Raw genomic sequence first — 23221 nt, forward strand, 5'->3', positions numbered from 1 at the left:
CCTGAAGATTCCGCTGATAACGGAATGGAAAGGGAGAATGAAGGGGAGTGGGATTAGTTCAGGCGAGCCGTATATTTCAGATAAATTACTGAGGTCCAAAAAAGGAGGAAAGAAAAAAAAAAGGCAGCTACAATTCAAAGTCAGCAACGTGCAGGGATTAGCTCCGGCACTTCAAAGACAGCAGAATCTCTAAAGAGCCCATCCCCCCCCCCGGTTGGGGAACTGCAGTCAGACCAACAGTGAATGAATGCAAATCCGGAGGCAGGCCCAGCGCGGACCCCTCCTGGGAAAAGATTTCACAAAGGGGTCCTAACTGCGCTTTTGACCTCGCCGCCGAGCGCTGGCCCAAGTCCCCACTCCCAGCTACACGCCTTCACTCCCCTACCTCTGTCACGCACCCCGCACCAGCCCTCAGACCCGACCGCCTCAGCCTGGACATCCTTCGCCCGGATGTCCAGTTCCCACCTGCCTCTTCCCGCCCCACGGTACACGACCCAGTACCCTCACCAGCCTGCCCGATCCCGCGGAAACTCAGCTTCGGTACCACCGGAAGTCAGCCAACGTCAGTGACTGACGTGCGCGCCCCCGAGTCGCGGTGCGCGGCGTCAGGGCATCAAAGAGCATGCGCCCACCACAGGTGCCATCTTATTTCAGGGCAAAAAGAAGCCAAAGGGCTAGTATGTCCGTTGTTGGCAAAAAAATTTAAAGGCAATACCTCGCTTTCTCTGTCCATGGAGCTATCCTACTAAAAACAAAACTGGGGGTTAAGGTTCAGTGGTTTAAATTGACAATTAATCCTTCTCGCCTGTAGACACCTGGAATACAGGACCAAGGCAATGGAGAATTCATAAAATTCTAGAAAGAGGAATCACTGGGTTACAAATAGTGCAGTTTCCTGAATAAAGCTAAGGCAGTCTTGGACTCAATCCATAGTAATTATTCATATCTGTATAATACTCTGCTTACAAAATGCTTTCACCTACTTTATCAAAGGTGATTTTTTTTTTAATCTTCACAATAAATCCTATGGGACAATGGTATTATTATACCTTCCAATTTACACAGGACAAATTTTTGGCTCAGCTGGGTAAGTGATTTCACCAAGATGCACAGCTATCAGAAGGAATCAGGTATCCTGACTCTAGCTTCTAATGCATTAATCCAGTGTCCAGGAAGGTGCCTGAGGCATAGTCGATGTCCAATAAATTCAATACATGTGTTCTGAATGAATAACTCCTAGAACTGTTCTTTCCTCTTTTCTACAAGGACAGAACGTCAAAGCTGAAGAAATACATTCAACTCTCTCACTTTACAGGTGAACCATCAACAAATATTTATGCATTTAAATAATTTATTTGACCTGATTCTGTCTGTAAACAGAATCCGACAGGATGAAAGTATCCACAGCCTAAAATGATGAACTTGATGTAATCATGGAGATAACCGCCAGTAGTCTGACTCTTATGTGAATCACTCTAACTCTTCCAAATGCCAAGGAAATCTCTAGAAGCTTGGAGTTTCAGTTGTGTCCTGCTTTTGAAACTACAGAATACACAGATCTGTTGGTTTGCTCACTGGCTCGCTCGCTCTCTCTCTCTCTCTCTCTCTCACTCACTTCCCTAAGCAGTTCTAAGCACTTGAAGCTTTTGGAAGAGACATGTCCAACACTGATTAACTTTAGCACTCTTTTTTAGTCTTTTTTTAAAACAGCTTCAATTTACACATCACAGAATCCATCCGTTTTACTTATACAATTAAATTATTTTCAGTAAATTTTCAGAGTTGTGAAACCACCACCAGGTTTGGTCTTTAATCAGAGCTTCTGAAGTTTAAGAAAATTTCCATAATAATCTTTAGTGGTCTCAGAAACGCATAACAATAAAGGCAACTAATACTGAAATGCAGGCAATATAGAATTTTATTTTTCCAAAATCCTGCCAGAACATTCTGCTGCTATATTAGGCCCAGGGAACCGGAATCACAAGATCTAGGGGATCTCAAACGATAAAGTACCAACACTTTTCCTTAGGCCTCGGGGTTTTCGCCTTACAGTCCCACAACCCATCAGTAGGCGGGGTCTCATTCTCTGGAAATCTTGGCGATGGGAGGGGTGCCCTCCCAGAGATCTTCCGGAAAGGGGCGGGGCTTGCCTTACGGAACTTTTCGGACAGAGGCGGAGTCTTCTGCCGAGGGCCTTTCGGAGGAAGGCGGGGCCTACCTCGCATCAGGACCAGTCTGGCTGCACCTGCTTCCTTAGCTCAGAGCATCCCTGGAGCATCTTAAGAGGCGACCGCAGCTGGCAACCAGAGACCAGACGGTCGCAGGAGGCGTCGGCCAGATACCTTCCCCTTCCCCTGACCTAGCGCTCTGCAGCGGCGGCCTCCGTACTGACCGGAGGTCCCAGAGTTGTCTGACCATTGCAAAAGCATTTATAGCAATAGCCTCTGATTACGACATGGCTGAGATCACCAATATCCGACCTAGCTTTGGTAAGTAGAATCTGGCAAACTAAGCCTGGGGTAGGCGAAACCGTTGCAAAGCCAAGGGAGCCCAGCAGCTGGGCAGAGCGTGAAGCCCAGACCAGGGCCTTCAAGCGCCAGCTCCTCTAGAATCAGGCCTGTGGTAGTGGGTAAAATCGGGCCTACAGTGGTGGGTAGCAGGCAGTGTACGGCACCCGAACTTGAGCTATGGGCTGCACGGGCTGAGAAGGCCAGAGCCACACCGAGGGTGGGGAGGTCCAGGATGCTAAAACCTTGTATGGTGCACTGTCAGCACTGCTGGAGGTGAGAAGCAGAGCGCTTGAAGAGGATGTGAACCCCTCCTTCTGGGGGAGGAGAGGTGAGGTAGGCCGAGCCCTCCTCCTTGGGGCACGCAGGGCGGTGCCCCTTCCTCCCCCTCCCACTCCTCAGGCCTGCGGGGGAGGGAGGTGGCAAGGGAGATGGGGCATCAAGATGGCAGCTTGGGGACTGTGGGCTGTGTGGCTGGCAGCCAGGGGAGGCGGCGGCCTCTGGGGAAAGAGGGGTGCGGGGGTGGGGAGCAAAAAGGAAGCCACTCCTTAAGCCGGTCAGCTGGATGCTGGGGCTAGGAGGAAACGTGGCCCTGCAATTTCTATTCTGCATCGTAATGATGGGGTCCGTCCGTAGCTACCAAATGGCGCTTGGCGCTGCTGGGCTGGGGGATGACGTGATGTCTATTTCTGGGCCTCCTGGCAGCGCCTAGGCTCTTCTTCCCAGGCCTTTGTTCCCTATTTCCCTAGGCTGGCTTTTCAAAAAAGGGGACTCACCCGCGCTGGTGCTGGCGGGGGCTCGAGCCAGGCCGGAGGGGGAGGGGCGAAAAAGGCCGAGCCCGGGGGAGGCCGCTTTGTGTACCAGAGAAAGCATTACGTCATCTCGGAGCTGCTGGTCCCCGACCCAACCCTACGGGCTCCAAGATCAGTTACACTCCCTGGAGCAGAGTGGGGTAGAAAATAGGGAAGCAGATGGGAAAGAAAAGCTCGAGAAGCAAGTTTTTCCTCTGGGGGATTCCTCCAGAATGTGCTAGGGTAGCAAACTTCCTGTGCTATGCTTTCCTGGCCCCAAAATAAAAAAGAATTGCCCTGTTTCTCCCTCAGTTCTATCCCAGTTTGTATGGGAGAAGCCAGTGAGAGTTGCTGTCAGCCTAGGGTTCCTCCTTTTCCCTTAAGAGATTCTATCCCTCAGACAATCCAGAAGGTTTGAGCATCCAGACTCCAGTGCTTAGGGTGGGGCCACAATCCAACTAGGAAATGGCTTTTCTCACTCCCAAGTAAAAGGTTTATGGAAATGAACAGAACCCAGTGTGCTCTATCCCCTCAATGCCAGAAGAAGACATCAGATCAGAGAAAGTATACAGACGACAGATCACACCCATTTACTACTTGTTTGCACTGATTCCCTAAGGCTAAATCTTGATTATATTTCTTTCTTCCACTTCACCTTCTGCATTTTTATTCTTTGAGTCCTAAATTTCCAAAATAGATGTCCCTTTTGTCATCACATGAGCACCTCATGATTTTTCTTCTTGCTCTTGCTTTTTCTTCTTATGCCTTCTTTCCAACATATTCTTTTATTTTAATTGAAGTTCCAGAGTCCTTGGAAACGTAGATGCTGTAGAGCATAATACACTGATCTCATTTAGAGGGAATGTTAGTGGAAAAAGAAATTATCAGGCACTTACATACTACATTTTATCTAATCTTTACAAATATCCTCAAGTGTATTCATTATTATATATATTTGCTAGATGAGAAAACTGAGGCTAAGGGAGATAAAATAACTTTGCTAAAGTAAAACAAACTAGTTAGGGTAGTGCTAAGATTTAAACCAATTTCCAGTTGATGCCAAAGTTCATTCTCATTTTACTGTGTCACGCTGGCCTACTTGACAGGGAAAAGCTATTTTAGCAAAGGAAGTGTCAATAAGCAGGGCTGGTCAGAGACAGAGAATTGGACAAAGCCCAGATGTGTCTTGCAGATCTTTAAATCCATACAGAGGATCTCCTCTACAGAGAACTGCCACTTCTGACTTTTTCACATCTCATAGAGGACTTCATTTCAAACTCCCTAGCCCTTGAGAGATTCACCAAGCCAACACTCAATTATCCATGACCTTGGAGGACAAAAGGAGTAAGCAGCATGGGTCACTGCAATTTACAACTACTTGAAAACACTCACTTCAGCTTTTCTTTCCAACTTCCTTTTCCCACCAAGCTTTTGACTAAAGCTAGGCAATATTTCTGATTCTTCTAGTTCACTGCCTTGGGGGTGGGGGAAGAGAGGCAGGAGTTAACAAATACTAAAATGAAGAAGAAAGTAGGACAAAAGTGGGAAACAAGGTGGAGGAAATCGCCTAGGTAATTCACAAGTGGATTCATCCATTTCTCTTTTTTTCCTTCTCGATCCTCCTGAAAGATGAGAATCCTTTTTCTTCTCTTTTACCTGCTCCACCTCTATTTTCTAGCAATAAAAGTTGAGGCACTGTAAGCAGCAATGGGGATCTCTCAAGATCACAGAGTAAATCCATGGTAGAGCCAAAAGGATCACTCAGATGTCTCTCATCCCAGGCCTTTAGACTCCCTTTCAAATCATTCTCAAAAATATACTTGTCTTGGTAAGTCCCCTGCTTTTCTCTTCTCATAGAGACAATCAATATTCAGTTTTAATAATCGGTAGCAAGCAATCTTCAGGAAGTCCCTCATGGGTGAATGGAGAGCCACTTTTTCAAATTGTGCCTATTCTGATTGACAGTTGAACCCAATCAATTGTTCAAGCAAATATTTACTGAGCTCCTGTTAGAGATGCAAGAGACTTAGGGATTCAAAGATGAACAGGGTGTTGTTTCTGCCCACTCTCAAGGTGCTTACAGCTAAGGCTGCTCCCATTTGTTGAAACCTCTCCCTAACAGCTTTTATTTCACTTGATACTCTGAAAATAAATGCTGTTATTATTCAGTATGGCCATGGACACAGTCACCTTGGTTTACTTTGTTAAATGGCTTTACTCCTAATCTATATTAATATTTCAAAATGTAAACACTTCTTTTCTTACCTGGTCCCAACTTTCATAGAACCATGGAATGTTTGCGGTAGAAAGAATTTCAGAGACATTTATTCCAATCCTCATTAAAGAAATCTTTCTTAGAATATGCCTGACCAAGGTGATCCAATCTCTGAAAGTTTTCAAATGGAGATTCACTGCCTCCTGAAGCCATCTGGGCCACTGAGAGGCAGTTCTAACAATAATTTGATTCTTTTCATTGAGTCAAAATCTGTCTTCCTGTAGCCTGTACGCGCTGATGTTAGACCTGACCTCCAAAGTAAAATCACATCAGACCTTCTTCCAGCAAAATGCCTTAAATAATTGAAGGAAGTTATTATTCCCAGACCCCTCAGCTCCAGTTCCTTCAATTTCTCCTCACTTGATATGGTTTCCAGGCCCTCTTCTCTCCTGCTTATCCATAATGTAGAGACATTCTGGTGTCAGATAGACCAGGGTTTAAATCCCATCACTGCCATTTGCTGCTATGTGGCCTAGTGTAGATCTGAGTCCCCAGCTTCCTCAGTTGTAAAGTGGGGATATTAATGGTACCTATTCAATGAGTTATTTGTTTCGGAGAGAAAAATCTCTAACATGATGCCTGGCAGGGATGTCATAAAGGTACACAAAAAAATAGCAATTTTTACTCTTGTCATTACTAGACACAATACTCCATATGTGTCGTGAAATTATACTACCCCTCCTGTGATTTGGACATTGCACTGATAATATAAGTTAGCATCAGCCTAATTATACTCCAGGCTTTTTGTCACCTAAACTACTAAGTTATTTTTACTCACACTCATCAAGTAAGGTCTCCCATTGCCTATCGATAGGTTTTGAAAGGCAAATAGAATTTTACATTTATCCCTGTTATGTGTAATAATATTGACCTCATCCTGTTTTTCTAATCTGTGGAAGCTGTTTTTTATTTTTTATTGAGGTATAGTTGATGTACAATATTGTGTTAGTTTCTGATGTACAGAATAGTGATTCGATTAGATATTTTCTATATAAAAGAATATTCTTTTTCATATTCTTTTCCATTATGGTTTATTACAGGATATTGAATATAGTTTCCTGTGCTATATAGTAGAATCTTGTTGTTTATCTCTTTTACATATAGTAGTTTGTATCTGCTAATCCCAAACTCCTAAAGTGGAAGCTGTTTTGAATTCACTAATTCGTTTGTTCACTGAACACTTACTATGTGCCACATGGTTCTAGAACCTGGGAATGTAGCAGTGAACCAAACAGTCACTATTCTTGTTACACTTACCTAGTGAGGGAAGACAGACAGACAAATATATGTCAGGGGTAATAAGTGCTATGAAGAAAAATAAAGCAGGGTAAACAGGATATCATCTTACTTGGAGCAGTCAGGAAATGCTTCTCTGATAAGATGAGGTTTGGAACAGAGGCCTGCAGTGAGTGAGGCTGTGAGCCAGGGTTATACTTGGTGGAAGGATGTTCTAGGAAGAATCTGGAATATGCTAGAATCACATTTATTTCCTTATTTCCCCTGCCCTACCCAAGACTTACCCTAATGAGTAGTATGGATAACTATAGGCCTTATCTAGATCTTTAAGGCCTAAACCCAATTTGGCTTCAATGAACTTAAGGGGGAGGAAATCCCTAAACCTAATTATCTAAGTCAGGGGCCCGATTTGTGCAGGAAAAGACAGGACTAGAGGAGGGGAAGGAAAAAAATATGTTTCTCTTTAGTTATTTGTTTACTTAACAAATCTATATTAAGTAACTGTTAGGTGTTTTTAGTGCTGGGGATACAGAAATGAGCTAAACAGACAAAATCCTTGTCCTTATGAAACTTACATTCTAGTGAAGACAGACAGTAAATAGTAAAATTATATGTGTGTGTCTCTATATATTCTTATGTGTATGTGTGTGCCTGTGTGTGTGTGTGTGTGTGTGTATGAGAGAATGAGAGAGAGAGAGAGAGAGAGTGAGAGAGAAGCATGACAAGACATGTAGAGAAAATTAAGCAGGGCCAGGAAGTGTGGGTCTCAGGGGTGGAAAAGTTTACACTTTTAAATAGGGTGGTCAGGGAAGACCTTACTAAGAAGGTGACAAGGTCTGACATTTTCCACAGTCCCTATTTCTCCCGATTTAAAATACTTGTATTTCATATTAAAAGATTTTATTATTTTTTCTTAAAACACAAGTATTTTAATTTAATAATTTATTTTATTTTATTTTATTATTTTATCTTAAAATACAAGTATTTTAAATACCTGGGAGCTGAAATTTGGAACATATTTCAAGTACTTAGATGCAGAGTTCTTCTACTTCTTACCACCCACCTACTTTTATCACCCTTGGGTACCCTACCAAAACTATCCAAAATCAATCCCCCATCCTTCTACCCTACCTGTCAGTCAGTCAGTCCACACAAGTCCACTGTTGCAAACTGGATGCTGTGGAATATCCTCCTGAAACCAGACACAGTTCATACCCTTGTGAAACAGTTGAGGTGAATGGGTTCTCATGTAGCAAGGTGACCTATAACACCTTAGTCGACTTATAGCCGACCTATAGTGCGGCTTTATGTGAAACACAAATCAATATGAGCAAACCATAAGTGCTGAGGGAAGGCCAAGAAAAGAACAGGCAGTCAGGTGGGGCACTTCAGGGGAGGATTTCTAGAGAAGATGAGTGTTTCATCCATGTTTGGTGGAAAGGAAGAGCCATGGATTTGTTGGAGAGGATGGGTGAGGGCATCTCCAAGAAAGGGGAGAAGTTCATAAGCCCAGATGAGCAAGTTTTGCTTTGGAGGCTAGGTTACAGATTAGCTTGGCTCCAGCCAGAAGCACTAAGCAGGGGTGCTCTGGGCAGGGGTTGAGGTCCACCTGCCTTGACATGTCTCTGGTCTCCACCTTCAGATGTATCACCAGTGGTCGCTGGCCTCATCGGGGCCTCCGTGCTGGTGGTGTGTGTCTCGGTGACCGTCTTTGTCTGGACATGCTGCCACCAGCAGGCAGAGAAGAAGCACAAGAACCCACCATACAAGTTTATTCATATGCTCAAAGGCATCAGCATATACCCAGAGACCCTCAGCAACAAGAAGAAAATCATCAAAGTGCGGAGAGACAAAGATGGTCCTGCGAGGGAAGGTGGACGCGGGAACCTGTTGGTGGACGCAGCAGAGGCTGGCCTGCTGGGCCAAGACAAGGGTCCTAGCTCTGGATCTTGTATAGACCAATTACCCATCAAAGTGGACTATGGGGAAGAACTGAGGAGCCCCATTGCGAGCCTGACCCCCGGGGAGAGCAAAACCACTTCTCCATCATCTCCAGAGGAGGATGTCATGCTAGGATCCCTCACCTTCTCAGTGGACTATAACTTCCCCAAAAAAGCCCTGGTGGTGACAATCCAGGAGGCTCATGGGCTGCCAGTGATGGATGACCAAAGCCAGGGCTCTGACCCCTACATCAAAATGACCATCCTTCCTGACAAGCGGCATCGGGTGAAGACCAGAGTGCTGCGGAAGACCCTGGACCCAGTGTTTGACGAGACCTTCACCTTCTATGGCATCCCATACAGCCAGCTTCAGGACCTGGTACTGCACTTCCTCGTCCTCAGCTTTGACCGCTTCTCCCGGGATGACGTCATTGGGGAGGTCATGGTGCCGTTGGCTGGAGTAGACCCCAGCACAGGCAAGGTACAGCTGACCAGGGACATCATCAAAAGGAACATCCAGGTGAGGAGGAAGAGTGTGCTGGGGAGGGATGGTAGGTTGGGGGAGAGAAGGGGACAAGTCGGAGGGGAGGGATGAGATGGATGGCAAAGAGGGGCTGTAGAGAGGAAGCTCTTGGCTGTCAAGGATATGCAGTGGTCAAAGGAAGACAGAGAACCTGGCAGGTTAGGTCTCCTCCAAGAAGCAACTTCTTGAGGAGAGAAGGGCAGGTAGCTTCTGAAATTTCACTTAGAGGTTGGTGTCCTGATGCTGCATCCAGCTTGCTTGGAGTAGGCTGGCTCACCAGTCACAGACCCATCACTTCAGGGATAAGGGGGCTAATTTCTTCTCCAAAATGTGTGATCTTCCTCTAGTGAACTTATTTCTCACAGCTGAGAAACTGTGAAATCAGTAATTTTCCCTTCAGCTTCCCTTTCCCGACCCAGATCTAGAGATGTAAGTAGTATCATCTGTATGACTTTTAACCATTTTATAAATTCAACTTAACTGCTTCACCCTTGGGGCCCCTTACCCAGGTCCAAACCTTTGCCACAGATACTTCTCTCCCCGCTCCTCCTCTCCTGCTTGTTTGCATTAGAAGGGGGATGAGAGCCCTCCATCCTGCCTCCTCTCCACTGGGCCAGCATTGGCTCTTGAGTTATTTCAGGGATGCAAGAAATGTAACCCCCAGCCCCACTAGTTCATTTCCTCCTCAATCTGGGAGGCAGTGTAGCTCTGCGGTTCAGCACAAGGGCTCTTGATTCAGGCTGCCTGGCTTCACCTTCCAGCTCACCATTTTCCAGCTGTGTGATGTGGGTGAGTTACTTAACTCTTCTAAGCTTCTATTTCCCCATCTGTAAAGTGGAGCTGATAATATTGCCTTCCTTATGGGTTATGAGGATCCAATGAGATAATATACCTGGCATACTATTGCCCTTATGGAGCTTTTACTTAAGTGGAGGAGAAATACAAAAAAATCTTGGCAATTATCACATAGTGAGTATGGTAGGTGCTATGAAAGAAGTTGTTGAAATTTTACACTTAGAGTTTCATTCCTTTTACAGGATTTACCATAAGGAGTTAATAGCAAGGACTTTGAAGTCAGACCTGAGTTTGAATCTAAATTCCACGTGTTAAGTGACCTTGGGCAAGCTGCTTAAATTCTCTAAGTCTCAGTTTCTTACAGGAATTAAGATGATGAATTTACATAATCCCTAGCCCATGGTAAACCTTCAATAAATGGGAACCATGATTATTATTACTATTATTATTTCTATTATTAATAAAGTTTGATCCCTGGGAGAGATATATGATTTGTAGGTATTTATATTTTGTTTTGACAAAGTGAAGGAAGACAAGGGAGGCCTGGATCAGTGAGAAGAGGGTAGAAGGTTCAGAAAGGATATCAGAGCCACTAAAATCAACTGCACTTTTCCCAGAAAGAGCTCTGCCTGTAGATGCCTTACTGATCTCTTACTGCCTTCTTCAGCTGCCATCCCACGCCAGACTCAGTGGGGAGGCAGGAGGCTCAAGACTGGAAGGAAGCTTCCAGGCCATCAGGGCTGAGTGTGCAGTGAGCTCCCAGGAACAAGGTTTGGCCACTGCTGAAGGGCGCTGTGCAGTGCCAGGCTGGGGAGGGGAGGGGAGGCAGGAAGTGGCTCCCCCCTGCCAACCCACTCCCCTGATTCCTGACTCCCCTTTATAGCAGCTCCAGTGCTTTACTCCCTGCCTTCATCTAGCTCTCCTCGCAGGTTGGTTCTTTCCCAGCACAGCCTTCCCTGGAGCACCAGCCTGGTAAATCCACCAACTAGCTGGACTCCTTCAGACAGCTCATGCAGTCGCAGCCCACGGCTGACTGTGGAGGATGGCTCTGTACCAAGCTGCAGCTGGGAAGACACTGGCAAGGAAAGGGACAGATTTGGGGCCTCAGTCTCAAATCCAGGACACTGGGCAGGGAGCACAGACAATGCCATTTGCTAAACTGCCAGGGGCTCTTGGGGAGAGCCAAGCTTCTTTCCACTTTATTAATGCCCTTCAGGAGGGATAAGCCGGGGCTGGGATCCTGAGCAACACATCCTCTGGAAGAGGCTCCAGACAGGACACCCAGAGCCCCTGCAGCCCCACCCCAGAGCCTTGCAGCCTCCCGGGTGTCCTAAGCCTGTTTTCCCCAGCCAGTGCCAGTGGGTAGAGCTGTGTTCCATCCTGGGTCATGGCTGTCATCTCTCTAGTCACTCATCCCCCTGATTCCCTAGCAGTACAGCCTCCAAATGTCTACCCTAAACCCTCCCTACCATAGCCAAGAATCTGCCCTTTCTGGATCTCCCCATGGCTTATCAGTTACAGCTGCTTTGGACTATTCCACCCTGTCTGTAAAGAGCTCTTTCTGGTCTGGGTAAGGTACCCTCTTATAATAATGGAGCCAAATGTTCCTGGGTGGAGACTGGTGAGAAGTGCATTTCTCTAGACAACCACCCACACCTAACTGCATTTCCTGACCTTTAGCAGAAAATTCAGCTCTTCTCCTTTCCGTTATTACAGTGCAGTCCAGTTGAAGAAGCCCTGGACTGGTCATGATTTCTGATTCTGTCCATTTCACTGACTAATTCTGGGCAAGCAGTTACCTATTCTGGGCCTCAGTCTCCCTCTAGGCTGGATCATGAAGGCTAATGGAGTGACTCTCTGAGAGTACTCAGCTCTTAGGAATATACAGAAAGATATAAGAAGCATTAAAAATTAACACTCAATTTTTTTAAACACTCAATTATTAATGAAAGAAGTTCACAGTATAAACTTTATAATGCCCAAAACTCTCTGAGTTGGACTTTGGAACTGGATTTTTTTTTTTTTTAGTGGCAGCTTTTTTTTTTTTCCTAGTATTTTATTCAGATAGAAATAAAAGTGAATTTACATTCCCATAATACATCCCCCACAAGGAGAAGGGAGGTGGTTCAGCCAAGGGCTGGGGTTAAAGAAGAGACAGTGGGAAAGAAGTGATTTACAAGGTGGATAATGGAGAGTTGTTAGACTCCTAATTTCTTCAGGTCATTGTTTCCCCAAACCATTTCCTGTCTTTCTACTACCAGATTGGTGTTCATGACCTGGGACAATGGTCATGGGAATAATAGGATTCTTAGAATCTCAGATTTACAAGAGACCTTGGAGTTCATCCAGTCTAGTCAAAAGGTACTGAAAAGAAAGAAAGAAAAAGGAATGTCAGTTATCCAGGAACAATAAAGAAAATTGCTATGTAAAATAAGTAAATAAATAAAACTACACACACACAAAAAGAAAGATGCTATATTTGTGTATTGGGGAGAAGACAAGGAGGGATGTGATTGAATGTTGAGGTTTTTGTTTCTTTTGTTTTCTCATGACTGTGATTTATGTGGAGGTAGCACTGAGAACTTCCAGCCCCAGTAAAGGTTTATTGAGGACACATGAGTCCTCCTCTTTGCAAAGATGCTGTGGCTAGAAAAATCACTGTGGGCGGGGCCCTGCTAATTATAAGAAATAGACTTATCCCTCGCCTAACTATTTCCTTCAGCTGAACGTCTTCTTTAGGACCACTGCTCTTGTTCCTCTTTTCCACAGAGTGAGAAAGGATCCCGCTCTCTGAGAGCAAAGCCTCCCAGCTCTGTCAGGCATGGATAAAACCCGTTCTCCCCCTTGTTCTTCTGCTTGCCTGCCCCCCAACAGGGTCTTTACCTCACTAGGCCAAGGGGCTGGGAAACAGAGTTCGCTCCCAGCCCTTGACAAAGAGCCCTTGACAAAGAGTCATTGACAATGCTGCTTGGAATGGGAATTGGGTGGAAAGAGAAGGGGAGGGGGGAGGGGGAGACTTGAAACTCCGGCCTTCAATGCAGAATGGAATGGCATTCAGGTGGTGTTGTGGCTGCAGACTTGGGCATCACAAAGGGGCAGCTGAATGGGGATGGGCTTTCTGCCCATGTAAAATGGCCAAAGGTGAAGGGGGGGTGGGAATCAGATGGAGAACAGGTGTCTGAGGAGTGATTTTAGGGGAGGAAATTATTGTGAAGGTAACCAGAAGTTGTCCACCTTCCCAAAGAACTAAGGAAGGGGCACGGGATTTAAATTAGGATGATTTTGCTACAGTGGATGATTTAGGAAACAGTTTTTGTTTTTTGAAACAGAGTTTTAAATAAATAACCAGGAAACCTAAGTATAATCTTGTAATCAATGTTATTTTACAAATAAAACATTTTTTAAAAAAAAATATTTTATTTGTGTATTTTGGCTGCACAGGGTATTAGTTGGGGCACACAGGATCTTTTAGGTGCAGCATGCGGGCTCTTAGTTGTGGCATGTATGTGGGGTGTAGTCCCCGACTATGGATCGAACCCTTGCCCCCTGCATTGGGAGCACGGAGTCCTACCCACTGGACCACCAGGGAAGTCCCCAAGATTGCATACTTAATATTTAGATACCAATATTCAAGGATGGTCCCAGAGATAGATATCAAAACTAGTTAACATTTCATTATTCATGGCAATGGAGGGGAGCAGTGACCCAAATAATCCAGAAGTTCTTTCTAGATCAGCACTATCCACTGGATGCTATGATGGTGGAAATGTTCTATATCTGCACTGTCCAGTATGGTAGCCACTGGCCACATGTGGATACTGAGCACTTGAAATACGGCCAGCATGATTGAGAAACTAAAATTTTAATTTTATGTCATTTTAATGAATTAAAATTTAAATAGACACATGTAGCTAGCGGCTACTCTATTGGGCAGGCCAGTTCTGAATGTTTTAGAAGGCATTTAATTTTCTTTTTCGTGAGGGATTACTTTCCTGATGCCATTGGCTATGGCTGATAGTAAAAATGAGTTTACCTTCTCTGATTGCATTCTGACTCATCAAAAGGAAGCAGCCCAGAAGTAAACTGATTGGCAAGGGCAACCAGCCTGTGCTTTTACACTGGCTGAGAGTACTTCCCGTGGATATAATCAAGAGCCGGCTATATGTTAGGGGTAAGGAAAAGATGTGGGGCTTCAATCTAGCAGAGAATACCATGAACATCTTTTCACTGTTGTGGCCTCTCCCATTGCGGAGCACAGGCTCCGGACGCGCAGGCCCAGCGACCATGGCTCACGGGCCCAGCCGCTCTGGCGGCACGTGGGATCTTCCCGGACCGGGGCACGAACCCGTGTCCCTTGCATCGGCAGGCGGGCTCTCAACCACTGCGCCACCAGGGAAGTCCATTAACATCTTTTTTTAAAGTCTATTTTCTTTTGTACTTCAATTTCACAAGCTAACGGCTAAGTTTAAAGTTCAGTCACATTCAGTACCCTACGAGAGACATTTCCATATGCTCCTGGTATGAAATATAGCCTCAAGAACTTTTTTAAGGCAAATGGAAATATTATCACAGTTCATTCCTCGAGGTGACTTAAGACTTATAATCAAAGCATAAACTATTAGGGGTTTTCGCTTGTTTTTCACTGATGAGCTAATTAAATTATTTACTGCTGTTGTTCTTTCCTGCACCAACCACACCTGAGCAGGTAGTGCACTAGCCCGTGAGCTTCTGGAGGGTAGGGGTCTTCTTTGTGCATCATGTCAGCCCTAGTTGCTAGCAGAGTGCCTGGCACTTAGTGAGTGCGCAGCAAGTCATTTTGGTGGGTATGTGGCATATGTAAGGCTGGTGGTGAGTTTGGTCTATTTTTGCTCAATCTAAGAAGAATTCCTCAAGTAGGTGACATTCCTTTGGGGCTATGAAGAATACAAGGAATAGGATTTGATAGTGGAGGAATGATTTGGTCTCGAAATTTTTTTTTGTCTCAAATTTAACTTATTATGTCCTAAAATCCACCTATCCCACCTCCTTTTGTTTTCTTTATCCCAGGCTCATCCCTACTTCCTAAGCTAGAAACACAAGAAATAGTCCTCCATCTCTTCCCTCTCCCCTATATTTTCATCCAATTAGCTGCCCCAACGCAGAAAATCCTGACAATTCTTCCTGAGACATATCCTACCCCAGGTCCATCTCCTCTGCCACAGCCCTGGTTCCAGGCCTCATCATTTCTTCCCTAGCCTGTTGCAGCAGCCTCTTAACTGAGCTTTCTGACTTTGGTCTTTCTCTACTTTAGTTCCTTCTCCAGCTTTCACTTGAATCGTATTATTATTAATATACTAACAACAACAATAACTGTTGCACCTATGCCTGCAGACCTCCTCTTGTCTGGGTGCTGCGGCTGGCTCTGCTGTTTGGTTAGCTCACCCCCACTGCCCTTCTTCACCTTCGCCTGACCCACCTCTCTGGGTTCCTGGCCCGCCCCTCCTGCCAGCATCTCAACATCAGGCACACTCTTGCCTCTCAGCATTCTCTGAACACAGCCTACCCTTTCAGCACCCAAAGACTTTGTACCAGCTATTCTGCTGCCCTGCCACACGGGATCTTCTCTCTGCCCATTGCCCGTGTCTCTTACTCACCCACCATCAACTCAGCCCAGACGTCAGCTGGCAAAGCCTCCACCTGAATCTCTCAACAGCACTGAGGATTTTTTTCTTTTGGCTGCACCACGTGGCTTGTAGGATGTTAGTTCCCTGACCAGGGATTGAACCCAGGCCCTTGGCAGTGAGAGCGCAGACCTACCCACTGGACCGCCAGGGAATTTCCAGGCTTCTCACTTTTCTGACAAGTAAACATGTTTGTTTACATCTCTGTCTCTTTTAGTGCATGATAAACTCCTTGGGAGCAAGAACTGAATCCTATCAGTTCTGAATCTCCAGCACCTGGCATGTAATTAGTATCCAAATTTTTTAAATATATATATATATAAATTTATTTATTTGTTTTTGGCTGCGTTGGGTCTTCGTTACTGCGTGCAGACTTTCTCTAGTTGTGGCAAGCAGGGGCTACTCTTCGTTGTGGTGCGCAGGCTTCTCATTGCGGTGGCTTCTCTTGTGACAGAGCACAGGCTCTAGGCGTGCGGGCTTCAGTAGTTGTGGCACACAGGCTTAATTGCTCTATGGCATGTGGGATCTTCCCGGACCAGGGATCAAACCCGTGTCCCCTGCATTGGCGGGCAGATTCTTAAACACTGTGCCACCAGGGAAGTCCTCCAAATATTATTTAAAATGTTCTTGGAGGACTAGAGGTTTTTTGTTTTGTTTTTTTTTTTTCAAGCTCAAAATAGAGCCTAGCATAAAATTTGAAAGTGGGGAAACAAAGTTGTGGGCATCCGAGGTGGCTAGAGAAGACACTCTGAAGGTCATACACTGGGGCTGGTGGAGCAGGTGTGGATATTCACCTTGTGAAATGGAGGCACAGGCTTCAGAAAGTTCAGGGACTTGCCCAGGGCCAGCTGGTGAGTAATTGGCCAAGTTACTCAAACTCAAGTTTCCTGTCTCCCACTATACAGTCTTCAAAACTATTTTTATGGCAAGAACCGAATGAGGGACTTCCATGGAGGCGCAGTGGTTAAGAATCCACCTGCCAATGCAGGGGACATCGGTTCTATCCCTGGTCTGGGAAGATCCCACGTGCCGTGGAGCAGCTAAGCCCGTGCACCACAACTACTGAGCCTGCGCTCTAGAGCCCACGAGCCACAACTACTGAGCCCGTGTGCCACAACTACTGAAGCCTGCGTGCCTAGAGCCCGTGCTCCGCAACAAGAGAAGCCACCACAATGAGAAGCCCGTGTACCATAATGAAGAGTAGCCCCCGCTCGCTGCAGCTAGAGAAAGCCCGTGCACAGCAGCAAAGACCCAACACAGCCAAAAATTAAAATAAATAAATAAATAAATTTATTTATTTAAAAAAAAATTTTTTTTAAAGAACTGAATGAGAGAATAGGAGAGAATGCACATCTCTGGTACACACTGTGTGCCAGGCACTGTGGTGTTTTACAAATTCTAAATTATCGAATCCTCTTACTAATCCTGGGAAGTTGGGACTATTTTTATCTCCATTTTACAGATGGGGAAGTAGAAGTAGCTTGTCCCAGGTCAGACAGATGAGTAGTAGAGTCAGGATTTGAATCCAGGCCTGTCTGGCTTCAGAGTGTGCGCTCCTAAATACTAGACTATGCTGTGTCTCCCTGCAAATGATTTTATTTAGTATCAGGATTATGATGAGAACATTTCCTTTTTCCTCCACATGCTTTCTGTGCTGTGGCCTGCTCGCTCTGCTGGGATTCTCACCTGCTCTTTCTTCTCACCAGAAGTGCATTAGCAGAGGGGAGCTCCAGGTGTCTCTGTCATATCAGCCTGTGGCACAAAGAATGACAGTGGTGGTCCTCAAAGCCAGACACTTGCCGAAGATGGATATCACCGGTCTCTCAGGTAGCAGCTATTTACTTCAACCTATTTCTTTTTACATTTTTAAAAATTGGAGTATATTTGCTTTACAATGTTGTGTTAGTTTCTACTACACAGCAAAGTGAATCAGTTATACGTATACATATATCCCCTCTTTTTTTGGATTTTCTTCCCGTTTAGGTCACCACAGAGCACTGAGTAGAGTTCCCTGTGCTATACAGCAGGCCCCCATTAATTATCTACTTTATACATAGTATAAATAGTGTATATATGTCAATCCCAGTCTCCCAATTCATCCCCCTCCCTTCCCCCCTTTGTATCCATACATCTGTTCTCTATGTCTGTGTCTCTATTTCTGCTTTGCAAATAAGACCTAGACGTGTCTATACCAATTTTTTTAGATTCCACATATATGAGTTAATATACAATATTTGTTTTTCTCTTTCTGACCCACCCCACTCTGCGTGACAGTCTCTAGGTCCATCCACGTCTCTACAGATGACCCAATTTCATTCCTTTTTATGGCTAACATTCCACTGTATATACATACACATCCTCTTCATCCATTCCTCTGTCGATGGACATTTAGGCTGTTTCCATGTCCTGGCTATTGTAAATAGTGCTGCAGTGAACAGTGGGGTGCATGTGTCCCTTTGAATTATGGTTCTCTCAGGGTATATGCCCAGTAGTGGGACCGCTGGGTCACATGGTAGTTCTATTTTTAGTTTTCCAAGGAGCTTCCATATTGTTCTCCATAGTGGCTGCATCAATTCACATTCCTACCAACAGTGCAAGAGGGTTTGCTTTTCTCCACACCCTTTCCAGGGTTTATTGTTTGTAGATTTTGTGATGATGGCCATTCTGACCGGTGTGAGGTGATATCTCATTGTAGTTTTGATTTGCATTTCTCTGATAATTTGTGATGTTGAGCATTTTTTCATGTGTTTGTACTTCAACCTACTTCTATCTGTCCGCGCCCCGCCCACCACTGCCCCTTGCCTGTGACCCAGACACCCCCTCTCCACCTTTCAGGACCCCTGGCACCTCTCATTGTCCACCCATTCCTCTCTCTGTCTACATTCTTTTCCTGATGAATGTAGCTGGGAAGGTGCTTTGGGTAAGCAAGTGGGGTCTCTACATTTGGCGAGGTATCCTCAGTGCTGTGCTTGCATGCTGGGTGCTATGCCCTTGCTCCAGGTGAGACTCGGCAAAAAGCCTGCAGGCTTTGTTAGTCTCTGTGCCCTTGAAGATGCTTCTTGGTGTCATGGGGTTTCTTTGGCCCTGACTCGAGGTGGCTGTTCTGTTCCATGCCTGCCTGGTTTCCTTGGCCCCTTGTCCAGGTGGGCAGACGTGTACACAGTCAGTGTACACTTAGTGTGTAATCACTGAAGACCGCACGGGGTGGGGGTGGGGGGACACCAAGGAGATGAACAGCAGAAGCCCCTCCTCCCCAACCAGAAGCCACCATTGTATAGGAGAGGACTGTGTCATAGGCCTGTCTCCCTTTTTCTGATCTCTTTGGGGGCCCCAGATCCTTATGTCAAGGTGAACGTCTACTACGGCAGAAAGCGCATTGCCAAGAAGAAAACCCATGTGAAGAAGTGCACTTTGAACCCAGTCTTCAATGAGTCTTTCATCTATGACATCCCCACTGACCTCCTGCCTGACATCAGCATCGAGTTCCTTGTCATCGACTTCGATCGCACCACCAAGAACGAGGTGGTGGGGAGGCTGATCCTGGGGGCGCACAGTGTCACAGTCAGCGGTGCTGAACACTGGAGAGAGGTCTGTGAGAGCCCCCGCAAGCCTGTGGCCAAGTGGCACAGTCTGAGCGAGTACTAATCCTCTTCTCCTTGCCTCTAACCCCAGGGCCGGGCTGGGCAGGGATGTGGCAGGGAGAGAGATAAACAGAGAAAAGCGGACTCAAAACCTCATTTTAGCTGTAGAAGAAAATTTCTTACAAAACAAACCCCACAAAGAACACCCCACATGACCACAGCTGCAGATCAGTTCTTAGCGATGATGATTTTTCTCCTTTGCAAGGCACTAGGAAATCCCTTTTTTTTTTTTTATGGGGGAAAAAAAGAGAGGGAAAGACCTCTACAAGTCTATATATAAAAATGTAACCTTATACTTGCATGTCTAATACAAACTGAAGAAATTAGCCTAACTGCCAACATCAAGGTACAGATTTTAATCCATGAAAATTGTGTTTTGTGCCGAATTGTATTTGCTGATTACCTGAAATTGGTCTCTTTTTATTGGGCTTCTCTAGAGAGTTATTTTCACTCCCCACCTCTGTGGAAGAATCTTTTGCTCTTGTAAAACCTCATGTTTTTATCATCCCCATCTTTTCTCCCTGTTACCTCTTACATTTCTGCTCTTTGACTGAGCACAAGGTCCAGAGGTCTGTAGTAAGCCAAGAAACAAAGGTGGAATGGATAAAGCAGGGTTTGCAGGAGAAAGAGTACTTGAGAAATGAGGTATGTTTGTTATTAGCTCTCCTGCTATGAATGGGTAAAAGGCAGTCCTTGATTAATTTGTGATCAAGTACACGAAGACAGCAGACTTTTAGGTAGAATTTGGGTTTACAAAACTAGATGACTTGTCTAAAAAGAGCTTTGGCGACTTCAAATTCAGCTACAGGATGGTACCAATGAATACATCCAGCTGATCCCAAATGTAGGTATGAAGACAAGGAAAGGAAAATGAGATGACTGCCATCTCCCTTTGTAACTGTGTCTGGAAGGACAGCCATTCGTTGGTTGATGGGTTAGAAATCATCAGAGTTTTGAAGGATTAAACTGGCCTTTGTTTTTCCAGAAATGCTGAAAACTGAGAAGCTTTAGAGTCTTCTCAAGTAGCTTAGATGAGGTTAGTTTTGCTTTATAAGGAAAAGGGACTTGAGAAATTATTCTTTCTCCTTAAATTTTTCAATCATGGCTCTTAAAAATAACTAAATGAGTAAAATAAGTACCTGTGGCTAAATTAATAATAAAGATAACTTTGACTTTTTCAGAACATCCTTTCCCTGAAAACAAAGTGGTTAGTTCTTAGGACTTCTGAATCTCAAGATAAGATGAAGGGATGGGTAACCACAGAGTTCAATCCTCCTTCTGCCAGTGGACAATAGAGGTTGAGAGAGATTCAGCGTCTTGCTGGGATTAGAATTCACATCTCCTTATTCCTAGACCAGTCATGTCTCTTACAGTTGAGACTTTTCAGATGGCAGAGACTTCACTGACAATAAGTAAGCCTGGATAGGCAGTAGATATTTTTGCCAGCCTGAAAAGGAACTCAAATAAACAGCAGCTTGAACCAAGACCTGAAAGATTAGCCAAGATTGAAATTCCACATTCATACAAGAACATCACTATCTGACTTGCTTCTGAGAAGGGAGTTGAAAAGCTGAGTCTCCGTGGAGAGAGTGGTGATGTTGCCTTTGACATTCCCTTAACTCTGGATTTAAAACCAATCTGTTCCCCGTCTACCCCCATTCTTTTTTTTTTTTTTTTTAACCTGGATTCTTGACAATGCAGAACAGCAGTTCTGAGCAGGCACAAAGCCCACTCTCTGTTCTTGTCCCTGTCATCCCACATCCCCCATAATCTGACTCACAATCTCATCATCAGTTGGGTTCACACCACCAGTCTCTATCCAACACTCCATGGAATGTAAATACTGTATCATACGTAGAAGAAAATAATTTTTGTTTTCTAAAAATGCATTTTGAGATAGTTTCATGTAAATCTGACAGGAGCACTCTGAAGCCCCATTAGGAAAAATTTTAAATGGTTCCTCTTCATCGCCTTAATGTCTAAAGATCAGAAATCGCTGAGCAACCCGCTTTTGTTTCCTTCCCAGAAACAATGCAAAGCAACAGGTGGAGATAGTCTGGCCTTTGCCCTGCTGTGTGTGCCTCTGTAGCTCCTCCTGACATAAGTCTGGGAAAGCAGCCTCACCCAACTCCTCTCTTCCCCACCTCCTTGTAGCTTTATTCCTTGCATTCTTTGGGTCTACTGAGCAGTGGGTGGTGCGGTGGCAGGGAAGGAACCAGTAGTTCTGTAGCCTAGGAGCTGCCTCGGTGTCTTTCTCAGAAAAATGGTAAAGAGGCGGACAGTACAGGGTTCCTCCCTCTTACCTCAGGCCTGATCCATCGTGCCCTTGACTTTGCTGTCCTAAAGTTTCTTAGCTGGCTTTGGCTTTCACATTTGTTCCTCCCAGAGCTAACTGATAAGGGTGGAGGAGGAATGCCTATTCCTGAGTCAGTTAAAAGACAAGAGAGTCACATTCTAGCTTTTGCACAAGGCACTCATGGTCAGGAATAGGTTAGGGAATGGTCACTTCTGATTTTCCAAGAGTCAGTCCTTCTCTGCTGATATCTTGATTCCTTTGGGAAGACAAGAGTTTTTCTTAATAACAAAAGTCCCTTTTATGAGTTAGTCCTGCCTTCAGTTCTTCTCAGTGGAGCACAGCCAAGATGTACATGGTTATGAGCGGTGCTCTGGATGTGAAAACAGATAGAACTGGCTCATGGGACAGGGGCGGCTTGCTCAGGAGAGGGAATAATGCAAGTCCTTTTTCTTGGAAGGCTTTTATTATGGCCACGATAGTGACATTGCCCTCACCGTGCTTCTTCTCCGATGTGGTCGTCTTTCTTTACCTTGTGTCTTCTCTTGTAAAAATGAAACTCAAAAATAAAATAAACGTGTCAAATTAAAAAAAAAAAAAAAAAAGAAAAAGCTAACATGAATTGTGTGAAACTGCATAATGCTGTAACGCTAACCTACAATATGTAATGCTATCTTGTATGTTGAATTTGTTAATGCACCACACAAGTGCAGAATAAAAACTGATTCACATTAAATAGGCCCGGTGACATCAGCATGATTTTCTTGGAAGCTGGATGACTATGAATGATGGGAACATTCAGACTCCAATAGGATGTTCTAGGGCATGTTCTCCAAAGCGTGGTCTTAGACCACCTGATTCAGAATCATCTGGGACACTTGTTAAAAAATGCAGATTCCAGGCTCCAGACCGAGGGTCCTTTTTCTAGTCCTTCTGTTTTCCTCTTAAAATGTAATATTTAAGATCATAATCACCAGAGAGAGAGAGGATGGCTTTTAGTGCTGAGAATTAGTCTGCCCCTTTAATGGGAAATATTTCCAAAAGCAATGCTGAGACTGGCTGATTCTGTTCTCTTATTTATTCATTAGTCAGGAAATATTTTTTAATTGAGTCTCTATCATATGCCAGGTACTGGGGATACAAGACATTGATGAGCAAGAGTCCTGCATTTGAGGAGCTTAGAAGAAGACAAGCATTAATCAATTAATCACACTAATAAATATTTAATCACAAACTGAGAAATGCCCTGAAAGAAAAGGAACACTGTGTGTACACGCAAGTAATAGAGATAAAGGAAGCAAGAGAAATAGTTTAAAACTTTTTAAAGTTTCAGTTAAGGAACTATAAAACATTTTTAAATTGCAAAACTAACAAACATCATAAGCATATTATAAGAACAGTGGAAAATAGAGAAGAGGAAAAAAAATCAAGATTCCAAAACCTTAACAACCATTTTGTCTTCTAGTCTTAGTTCCTGTACATTTATTTCCCTGATACATTACTCAGGATCATTGTAGAAAACACATAAAGTACAATTCATAGGAACTGGAAAAAATCCAC

General features: G+C 44.6%; 2 protein-coding genes across 9 annotated transcripts in view; one reads left to right on the top strand and one right to left on the bottom strand.

Moving 5' to 3' along the window:
• The window catches only part of GON4L (gon-4 like), an 86155-nt gene extending 82842 nt beyond the window's left edge, over nucleotides 1–3313 (bottom strand). For 4 of the 7 annotated variants that reach the window (XM_067037888.1, XM_067037894.1, XM_067037902.1 and 1 more), the window contains exon 1: nucleotides 508–576. The gene's annotated coding sequence lies outside the window, so the exon portion shown is untranslated. Of the gene's footprint in view, nucleotides 1–507; nucleotides 577–3283 lie in introns of those variants that run through there. The other 3 variants (XM_067037879.1, XM_067037913.1, XM_067037920.1) reach the window with 3 other exon arrangements.
• On the top strand, nucleotides 2161–22397 carry SYT11 (synaptotagmin 11). Of its 2 annotated transcripts, none has more exons than XM_059055253.2 (4): nucleotides 2161–2489; nucleotides 8452–9269; nucleotides 17434–17557; nucleotides 19062–22397. In XM_059055253.2, exons 1-4 carry the CDS (start codon nucleotides 2456–2458, stop codon nucleotides 19370–19372), a joined length of 1287 nt encoding a protein of 428 aa, XP_058911236.1. In that variant the 5' UTR covers nucleotides 2161–2455; the 3' UTR covers nucleotides 19373–22397. The 2 variants fall into 2 exon arrangements, with proteins under 2 accessions (XP_058911236.1, XP_058911247.1); XM_059055264.2 differs by having other exon boundaries at nucleotides 2194–2489; nucleotides 17434–17554.
• Nucleotides 22398–23221: the final 824 nt, after the last annotated feature.

The sequence above is a fragment of the Kogia breviceps genome, chromosome 1, assembly GCF_026419965.1.
Source record: "Kogia breviceps isolate mKogBre1 chromosome 1, mKogBre1 haplotype 1, whole genome shotgun sequence".
Taxonomy (NCBI): Eukaryota; Metazoa; Chordata; class Mammalia; order Artiodactyla; family Physeteridae; genus Kogia; species Kogia breviceps.

Excerpts from the sequence above, each read along its gene's own strand:
- SYT11 (XM_059055253.2), top strand. The coding sequence starts at position 2,456 with ATGGCTGAGATCACCAATATCCGACCTAGCTTTG. Across the intron at positions 2,490-8,451 it reads CAATATCCGACCTAGCTTTG|ATGTATCACCAGTGGTCGCT; the intron begins GTAAGTAGAATC and ends CTCCACCTTCAG. Across the intron at positions 9,270-17,433 it reads TCATCAAAAGGAACATCCAG|AAGTGCATTAGCAGAGGGGA; the intron begins GTGAGGAGGAAG and ends TCTTCTCACCAG.